The 10,722-nt window shown below is 37.3% G+C and overlaps 1 protein-coding gene across 1 annotated transcript; it reads left to right on the top strand.

Moving 5' to 3' along the window:
* The first annotated feature begins 5,922 nt into the window (after nt 1-5,922).
* Nucleotides 5,923-8,556, top strand: LOC103946240. Its single transcript, XM_009356895.3, has 5 exons — nt 5,923-6,200; nt 6,290-6,451; nt 6,550-6,645; nt 7,120-7,240; nt 8,178-8,556. The coding sequence occupies exons 1-5, from the start codon at nt 5,958-5,960 to the stop codon at nt 8,345-8,347; spliced, it is 792 nt and encodes a 263-aa protein (XP_009355170.2). The 5' UTR covers nt 5,923-5,957; the 3' UTR covers nt 8,348-8,556.
* The last annotated feature ends 2,166 nt before the right edge of the window (nt 8,557-10,722 follow it).

The following is a 10,722-nucleotide window of genomic DNA, read 5'->3' as shown; positions in this document are numbered from 1 at the left end:
AACTGGCACTTGCTGAACTTAGCGTACAGTTGATTCTCCCTTAGCTTCTTTAAAACTAGACGTAAATGTCCAGCACGGTCAGCCTCTTTCTTAGAATACACCAGAATGTCATCAATGAAGACAATTACGAACCTATCAAGGTATAGACGGAATACCTAATTCATTAAGTCCAGAAAAGCTGTGGGAGAGATAGTTAACCCGAATGGCATCACAAGAAACTCATAATGACCATATCGAGTCCGGAAGGCTATTTTAGGAACATTATCATTTCTGATATTCAACTGATAATAGCCAGACCTTAGATCAATTTTCAAGAAAACATAAGCACCACGAAGTTGATAAAAAAGGTCATAGATACGAGGCAATGGATAACGGCTTTTAATCGTCACCCAATTCAGCTGTCTATAATTGATACATAGCCTTAACGTTCTATCTTTCTTCCTCACAAACAAGCCTGAAGCTCCCTAAGGGGAAATGCTCGGCTGAATAATCCCTTTTTCAACAAGTTCTTGCAACTGGGTTTTCAATTCTCTCAACTCCGCAGGAGCTATACGATAAGGAGTTAGAGAAATAGGATCGATACCTGGAATTAGGTTGATGGTGAACTCCACTTCACGATCTGGTGGTAGTCCAGGTAAATCGTCGGAAAAAATATTAGGAAAATGTCTAATTACTCAAACGTCTTCCACATAAGCAAAAGTCTCCTTAGCCACATTACATGAGCTAAGTAGCCTTGACAACCTTTCCTCAACATCCGCTTTGCCTTCATGGCAAAGATAACTCCATGTTTCAGACCACTTAGTTCACCAACAATAGTTACCATAGGCATGCCCGGTCGATGCAAGGTAACAATCTTCTGTTGATAATTCAACATAGCATGGTTATAATCTAACCAATCCATGCCCAACATAACATCGAAATCAACGATGTCCAAGGGAACAAGATTAGCTAGCATTACGATATCCTCGATGAGAACGGGACATCCTCAATATTCCCAACTAATATAGCAAACTTCACCCCTAGGCATTGAGAACTCCAACTCATAATCGAGGGGAGCGGGGTGAGGTTGAGTCTTTTGAGCAATCGTATGAGAAATAACCGAAAGAATAGCACCCGAGTCAATTAATATTCTAGCAAAATGGCCAAGAACATTTAATGTACTCATAATCAAGTTGGGGTTACCCTGAGCATCCTGCAAGGTGATATGATTAACATGACCCTGTGCCTACTGTCAGCCTCCATGACCCCTGTTTCCCTAGTTGCCGTGTCCCTGGTTACCTCGACCCTGATTTGTTGGATTAGGCTACCTGGTCGATGCGCCATTGCTAGAAGCCACATCAAGATTTTGGTATTGCCCTCCAGCATACCACTGAGCTCTGCCGCCCTAATACGGTGTATAACCCCCTGGTAACAAGGATCAAATGGGTAGTAATATGCTCATCCTGGATACTAAGCTATGTCACCCTAGTAGTGGTAAGCACCACCATAACTTATCTGTGGGTAGGTACCGGAACCTAAAATCTGCTGGAGATGAACTGCAAGTGGTAGTGTAGGAGGCTGATTTTGTTGACTCTGTGGACACTGATTAGCACTGTGCCCCATCTGACCACAAGTATAGCACCCATTACTTCCCATTTTACACTCATCGAAATGATGGTTATTGCATCTGCGACAGAGTGGAGCACCAGAATTGCTAGGGTTCCTCTGATTCTGAAAGTGGGAACTACCTGTGGACTTGCTGCCCCTGTTGCTACATAACTCAAAAAGTCTTCTCAACATGGTCTATCCAAACCTCAAATTTCTTAGGTCCTTCATTGCCAAAGAAATTATTTATTTGAAGATGGGATACGTTTTCTAAGGTAGTCCTCTAAGGATGACGAAGTGTGGACTAAATGGCGCTGGCGATCGCCTCACCGAGTTACACAAAATTGGGAAAATTAGTCTCAGCAGGGACAGGTGGCGCTCCACGAGGTGGCATGATTTTGACATAAGAGATAAAAAATAATTAGGACCCATAACACATACGAGGAATGCAAGACTGCCAAAACCTATGCTCGGATACCAAACTGACACACTCCGACCGAAGTCAAGGCATTATGGTCATCACCCAAAGGTGACGTAACCAAAAGTGTAAGTGATGTAAAAATGTGAATAAATTAAAACCAAAACTAGAACTTATTTAAACTAATAAAGTGAGTGCGCAATAGTGGGTAGAACCCATAAAATACAAATATTTAGAGCATAGATGACAAAAGAGTGTGCAGTCGAAACTAGCTAAGTACTTAATACACAACGAGATAAGTTCCTGCACTTAAACAGGGATATGTCAGAATCGCCGGCTAATCGTTGTACGTCATAGAGTAATTCAGCTATCTAGGACCTGGAGGGGTGAAAAATAGAAGGGTGAGTGGGCAAAAACAAAAGTTTATAAAATCCATTTATTTTCTGAACATACTAACCACTCACCGTAAAACATGTATAGTTTCCAAAAAATCATACTACGTATAGGTATGAAATCAAATGCAAATCAACAGTAAATCCAGAAGTATGCCACATCACAATATCTCAACAGTAATACAAGTAAAATCATGTGTTCAATCAATCTATACTAACACACAAGTCAGAGTCGCCTAATGCGACCTGTACGACTGAACTAATGCTCATCAATCTATGCTAGCACACAAGTTGGAGTCGCATAATGCGACCTATACGACAGGACTGGGTGTAATCATAATATATGTTCTAGTGCTATAATCACGTGAAGACTAATGCTAATCGCAATCACCTACGAGTCAGAGTTGCCAAATGTAACCGAATGCGGTGCGGAGGTGAACATGTACGTGAAAAACTGGCCCTGGCCCTGGGCGAGCACTAACACCGGGATGTAGCAATGATGAGCATACTACATAAATATAAGCATGCCAAAACGATTCAATAATTCTAATCAACATAATAAACTTACTTGCGCATCCCGTAGGATTATTTTCGCATTTCACAATAGTACAACATTTCTTATAACGTTATTTAATCATGGCATGATATGCATAAATCAATTCAAAACATTTGTGGAAACTATAAAGTTTATATATGTATATATGAAAACAAATGCTTACTCACTAATACGTCGATGAATCATAGCCTCCTAACCTCGCTTGTCCTCGTATGTCCTCGGGATAATTTTCACCTATATGTGAAATAACTAAAAGTAATTAATTAATTCACATATACTAAAAGCTAGGAAAAACTCCTCATAGCTTGCTCAAACGAAGGTTTAAATATACGAAAACACTCTACACAACGTCACAGACCCGTACATGTTAGGCACTCGTCGTCCGGAGGTCGGACGCGCCCTCAAGTGCCACCTAGCCAATGGCCACACGCGCTCCCATGCGCAGGTCAGAGACTAACTGAACTGGGGATTATTCCGTCAGAGTTGACTGAATATTTCGTTAAATAGTAACGGAACTTAAAGGTGTTACCTGATGCCGTTAGAATATTCCGTCAACTTTGACAAAATATTCTTCGTATTCTTTGGTGAGTCTCGCCATCCGCCACCGTCTAGTTCGCTGGTTTATGGGAAAATTTTCAAAACCTCACAACTTGCTTATTTCTCAACCATTTTCAAGGATCTTTATATGGAAATCAAGCTCTTGAGGAGTAAAACAAGATTGTACCTTTCAAAAGTCCAAAAAGTGGAAGGGAATGGACTGAAAAAGCCTCAAAAGGTTCTGCCAAATTTTCTACTCCTCGAAAACATGTGTTCTTGCGTCAACTCCACTCCAAACTTAGTCTAAGGACTCCATGGAGTTGACTAGGTGCTCCCACAACATTCAAAAACTTGTAACCCGGCTGGGAGCACGTCGGAGCAAACTCGTCCGAATCGAAGCTTTCGAGTTGACGAGTCAAAACTCGTGTATGGTTGGGTTCGTGGGTTCGAGAGGAACATGATGGTGGGGTTTTTAAGTTTGATTTGTGAGGTTTTGAATGTGGTCCTTGTAGTTGCAAAGAGAGAGTGACAGGTGAGAAGAGAGAGAAGATGAGAGAGATAGATGTTTTCTGATTGGCTGAAAAGAAGAGAAAGAGTGCTGTCAAATTGGGTGCGAAGATGTGGGAAGGTGAATGATTGGTGGGTGAGGGAAAAAGGGCACGGGTTCAATTTTTAAAGAAGAAAACTGATAAGGTTTTGTACAGCGGAAATCCTATGAAATCTAACGTGCCTTATAAAAAATAGTGGTTTTCAAACACTGAATAATTAACACGCATGTGAATAAATCTACCCGTTTTTAATGCACTTTAATTTAACGTAACTTTTTCGTTATGACTCCAATTCGGGTCTAACTCGCGCTCACACACTCGTAACGACAAGTACTAATTAATTATGATAATGAGGAAAATAATTTAAAATCGAATGACCACGTCAGTTTGCCAACAAGGACGTAAACGTCAATTTACACAATCGAGAAGAAAATTACATAGAAAATTAGGGACGGTTCGTCACAGTGGACCCCACCTTAAGCCACGTCAGCATTTAATAGAGAAATTGAGAGACAAACTTACGGAGGTCTGGCATTGCTAAGATGAGTTATGACATTGTAATTTTAAAAACATGAGGTATAAGATTGTGGTTCGACCCATAGTTGAGGTAGTTTTGTGTGATTTACCCTTTTTTTTCTTGCGTACAAGTGTAAGGCAAATTGTAAATAAAACTACAACTTGGGACTAGTTTGGTGTTGCTGTACTTAAAAAAAAAAAAAAAAAAACACTACTTCTATTGTAATGTGTGAGAATAAACAGATGTAAAATAAAGTTGTTAAGCATTTGGTAAACCTTTTTCTTTTTTTTTTTTTTTTTTTTTTTTTTTTTTTTTTGTAAAAGTGTTTTTAACAAAAAGAAAAAACTTTTATAAATTGATAGGAATATGTTAAATAACTAAAAAATATATAATATTTAATGTGATATAATAATTGCTAAAGATCTTAATGCAGGGGCAAAATTTGTAATTTTGTATAATATGCGGGGGTGCACTGCCATTTGATTTTTTTTTTTTTTTGTCAAACGATAAATTTTGTTATATCAGATGTTATATTATCACCGACGAGGTTCGAACCTACGCTGTCATGTAAGGGTTCAACACTTTTTCACCATTATGGTACAGGGCCACTTGCCCATTTGAAAATTTCATTAAATAGGCACTGTTTACTATACTTTGAAAAAAAAAAAAAACAGCACTTTTTATAAAAGCATGGTAGATCCTACTTTTGCTTTTCTATGTTTTTGTACCGTTGTTGACAACATTTTTTTTTTTTTTTTAAAGCACCACAATCCAAACCATTCCCTTGATAACATCTGTTTCCACTTGTAAGTAGAAATTTGAAGTTTTATTCTCTACCACAATATTGTTGTGTATTAAAATAAAATAAAGAGGTATGTGTTGATTTGCTTTTTGAACTTGTATGCATCTGTCAATTTCTCTCAAAAACTTTAATTTTAGCCAATTACACCCTTAAACTTTTATAATTAGTCAATTTCCCCTTGAACTTTTATAAATAGCCAATTCCCTCGGCGTTAGATTTTTAAAATTTTCATCCTTTTTACCCTTCTACAATTGTTATGTTTTGTTTCCGTGATTAAAATAGATTAAAAAATTTGAAATCTAACGTCAGGGGGAAATTGATTATTTATAAAAGTTTAGGGGGTAATTGACTAAAATTAAAATTCAAGAGGGAAATTGGCTAATTACAAAAGCTTAAGAGGGTAATCTGCTAAAATTAAAATTCATAGGAGATATTAACAGCTTCATGCAAGTTCAAACGACAAATCGACAAATATGCCTAAAATAAAATAAAATAAAGGACAAGGGCAAATTCGAACAAAAGAAAAAAGTCCCAAAGGCAAAGACGTGAAGCATCAACCATAGAAAAAGGATAAAACTGATAGTAAACAAAGCAAAATTGAAAATGGCGCTTCTCTCTTCCCCTCATCCTCTCCCAGCCCAATTCTCTGTTTCCACCGCCTCTCTACTCGTCCGCCGCCGCCCTACCACCGCCTGCCAAGTATGTACCCCCAAGGAAGCCGTACACCGGGTCGACCCGTCCGCGCTCACTCTTGCCGAGAGTTTGTCGGAGAACGAGCTATGGGCCGCCGCTTGTCTCCGCGTTCGCTCCTTCTACCAGTTCAAACCCTCCACGTTCGGCCTCCAAGTCTGTCCCTCCAATCACGTAATTAATCCCTAATTTCCGTAATTAATTAAATGTATTGATGGGGTTTTTGGGTCGTCAAGTTGTATTAGGATCACAGAAGGTACTTGGCGGAACGGGAGTTTGAAGCGATGAAGGAACGTGTTGGTGGAAAGAGGAAGGGTTTCAGAAGAGTTTCGTGCATAAATGCTTCAGTCCCTTTGTCACAAATTTCTAGCCTTTCTGTGTCAGATGAATTTTGTGCTGAATGTAAGGTTTGTTTGCTTCAATTCTCATGTTTTCAAATTTTAATTGTTTCCATTAATCCTTGTGTATAGAAAATTTTAATTTTTTATATTTGGTTTTTGTGTAGTTTAACAAGGATGGAGAAGATCGAGTGGTGGTTGGGACTCTTGATCTTAACCAGTGTGTGAGTCTTCCAGATGAGATTACAGGAATCAAGCCAGAGGTATTTCACTTAATTATTTTGTTTCAGCCTTAGAAGTCAACCCATTAAAGAGTTAATGGTCCAGTACAGTGACAACTAACAAGTGCATATTCTTATATGCATATATCGATTCCCTGCCATTCGAGATGAATGGATGGTCTTGGAATATGTAGTAAAAATCTGAATTAGAAAGAAAACAACTATGGTTGCTAAATTATACATGGTTTCTTTAGTGTATACAATGTTGTTTATATACCGAGTAAGATTTTAGCCTACTTTCAGCTTTATTGGTGTAACAAGATTAGATAATAAACTTGGCATTCAATGACCTTAGTTGAATGGTCTTTCTTTCACATGCTATATCAATAGATTTCTTTGCTTCAGAAGGCTTTACACCATTGGTCTCTACACTTTTGCAAATGTAACGTAGTTTCTGGTGTTTTGACCGAAAGAATGTTACAAGACTGACAGACCTTTAGAATTGCATTTGAACAGGGGATTGGAGCTGATTTTGCAAGGGCATACCTAAGTAATGTATGTGTTGCTAAAGAACTGCATAGAAATGGGCTAGGTTATGCTCTTGTTTCAAAATCAAAGTTAGTTGCGCAAGAATGGGGTAAGAGATTTGACACTATTTATCCCTATGCCACTGCATTGGTTAAACATCATTCGCATATGCTCCCAGTTTTGTACTACCATGCCTCCTTTACTTCTCTCTTGATTTTTGGCTCTATAGATTTTTATTACCCCAAATATATGTCCACAGCAATAACCTAATTAATCAAAATGTTTCTCTTGATATATGATGCTCTTGCATTGTTATGCTTCACTTGGTGAGTACTCATGGATATTTTACTTTAAGGAAAATGAAGGGAACAAGGAAACTAAGAGAATAAAGTGACAGTTTGAAAAGCTAGAGCTGTAGAAATCTTGCTGAACATTTTGTATATTTAGTGTATAAAATGAAGGGAACATGTAAATGATCGCTTCACTAGCTGCTTTCCTTACTGAACATTTTGTATATTTAGTGTATATATGCGTTACATAGCAATGTTAAATAGATATCCCTTTTCTTTTTGGTTACAATGATGCTTGTGATAATTTGATAAACACTTAGAAGATGTCATGTACAAGAGATATCAACCGATTAGAAGAGGCTCGGACCTCGAGGATTTGTTGTGATTGTTAGTTATTTACAATTTAGAGCAGGAAAAGTGAAAGTGAAGAGAGACTTTTGTGCAATTGAATGGATCATGAATCTGTAGCCCTGGTATTTGTTCAACGAAATAAGAAATAAGCATCATGAAAGGCTTTCCATTTTGAAAGTTCCATATGTGTCTGAAAGTGCTAGGTCGAGAAGATTATTATTTCTGCTTGTGTTGGGATTCTGAGGAAGTGCTGCGGACTAGCACATGGACTGAATCTTTAGACTCTATTTTTTTTCGTAATCTCTTTAGTCTTTGTGCTCTAATATATGTTTAGTTTCATTCTTTTGGATCTTGATCATGTTTAATGGGGCATATGCTTATTGTTGGTTTCCTGAAATTTGACAGGCATAAGTGATCTTTATGTTCATGTTGCTGTTGATAATGAACCTGCAAAAAAGTTGTACATGAAGAGTGGTTTTGTTTATGAAAATGACGAGCCTGCATGGCAGGCGAGGTTCCTAGACCGGCCACGAAGGATACTTTTGTGGTTTGGCATCCCAGGGCTGCAACTATGACTTGCAAGTAGCAACGCTTGAATACCAAGTTATATGATTTTAGATATTTCTCTGTTTTCTTTAATATGCGTTTTTTGTTGTGGCAGTGATGCAAATCATTTTTAGACACTCACAAGACTGAACATAATTGTTGTTTTCATCATTGAAGTGTAAATGTTTGTCATTATATTGGTTTATAGACACTGAAAATACCAGCAACTTTGCCAATACCCATGGATTGCACAACCTGGTGATTTTGAATATACATTGGAATGGGACGTGTCTGAATGTCAAAGCAAGGCCAGGAGTAAGCACCGGCTAAACGTATGTTTGTTGGGCTGGTTGAGATAGATTGTGACAAATTAAAATGGACTTAAGTCCAGTTATTTGTTTGTTGTGTTAAAACGTGAGTTAGACATGGGTGGACATGATGATTTATAAGTGGGTTATCTAGCTTATCTTTAGAAATGGGTTACAAGTCTTGTTTTACAACTTTATATCTAATCTTATTATATCCCTAAGGTTCAATTTCATTCAACCCACCAAACAGGCTTGTTTGGTGGGCTGGTTGGAATTGAGTCTTAGGGATAAGATTTAATTGGCAGAGGCTTGTAAAATAAGACTTGTAACTCATATATAGAGATAAGTTAGATAACCCACTTTATTGTGAATTCATAATTCGTTATGTTTAGTTTTGTTTATCTTACATTTTGATATAACAAACAACGGACTAGATTCAAGTTTATTTTAACTAATCACAATATATCTCATCCAACTTACCAAACGGGGCTGAGAGAAGAAAGAGGGAAGTTGGTTAGTCTAGGGACTTTTGGATGAACAAATGACCCGCCCTCAATTTGAATTGACCAGACGCAAGAATCCTAACAAACCTCAACTGTTAGAATGAGGTGTCCATTGAAGAGTATCCAGCGGCTCTCATCTCTTTCAGTGATGCAAATGAGTGTTGCTTTTGCACCATGACGTGAGTTCGAATCTTGTTGGCTCATTAGTCTAACAAATCTATCGTTTTATTAAAAAAAAAAAAATTAAAAAAAAAAAAAAAAAAAAGAAACAAATCCAAGCCCTCGGAAAGGCCATCCCGTCGAAGGGCACAAGTCCCTTGTTCCATAAAAATAAATTTGTATAATTAAAAACTTAAAAAAAGTTGAACAGCTATCTGCCCTTCCCAATTCAAGACCTTCATTACCTCTTTCGTGAGGAGACAACCCCTTGGGCCTGATGTACTCGGCTTTTCTCCACGGTGGAACGTGCATCCCCATTTTCGTCAAGCTCCGCTTCGCCCCCTCCGACATCACCTGTAACACTCGAAGAAAAAAAAAAAATATATATATATATATATATAAGTAAAATTATTTTAGCTTTTAAATATTAAATAAGAAAAAAAACAAAATAGAATAGACAAATGATGATGTGTAGACATCCCAAACTTTTCCTTTTCTTCCCAACCATCACACGGTGGGGAACCAAGAGAATCTAATTTTGTTCATAAATTTTGGGGTGATGTGGGGTAGTTTAAAGGGATGAGTAAGCATTCTAAAACAGAGATGTAATGATGGGGTTAGAGAATATTTTTTTAACTCTCACAGAAAAACTACAGTAGAGCGAGAGGTTTTGGAGAGGGAAAAGTAGGAAAACATAAAGAGGAGAGTAGAGAGTGTGCTTGGTGTGTTCTTCAATTGGTACAAAATAACTCAAATTAGTTAATTTTCTATTTTTTTACCATTGCAACTTTGATTTCTAGAAAACTGTAGTTTGTGAGCCATACTTTGGCTCTTGTTTTCTCTCAATCCATTACATATTTTTAGAAAGTCTTCTTATATATTTGAAATTAGACATGACAAGGAACAAAGCTCAATTTATTTCACCAATTGTGGTTAAGATCTTCTATGGAAAAAAAATATGATTTGAAAATGTGAAAAGAATCTGAAAATCTGTAGATTCTCTGCAGAAAAACTATTTGTGAACTCAACTTTGGAGCTTGATTATTTTCTCCTCTTAAATCCATTTTGAGAAACTCTTATTAGATTAAAAACTAGGTTTGTTAAGCTTTAAAATCCAAGTAATTTCATCCTTTTCCATGGAGTTTTGAGGGATGAAAATGGGGTCACAATATGGGAACTTAAACTTGGTTCATCACGAGGTTGTGACAAATGGGTATATTTGGGTAAACTTTTGATAGGCTGAAATTGAATCTTCATTTCAGTTTTATACTAACTTTTATTATTATTTATGCGATTTTAGGCCTGGGAGTGACTCCAGACACTTCTGAGGCAGAGAAAGGTATTCTAGTTAGCTGGACACGAGGTAGGGACTCTATTTCCCGATGATAGGTCTATATCATGTTTAATCTTTGTGATATTAGTAATTATACCTGA

This window comes from the organism of the source record quoted next, unplaced genomic scaffold (genome assembly GCF_019419815.1).
Source record: "Pyrus x bretschneideri cultivar Hongxiangsu unplaced genomic scaffold, Pyrus_bretschneideri_v1 Contig54, whole genome shotgun sequence".
Lineage (NCBI taxonomy): Eukaryota > Viridiplantae > Streptophyta > Magnoliopsida > Rosales > Rosaceae > Pyrus > Pyrus x bretschneideri.
This window is presented reverse-complemented; position numbering and strand designations above follow the sequence as displayed.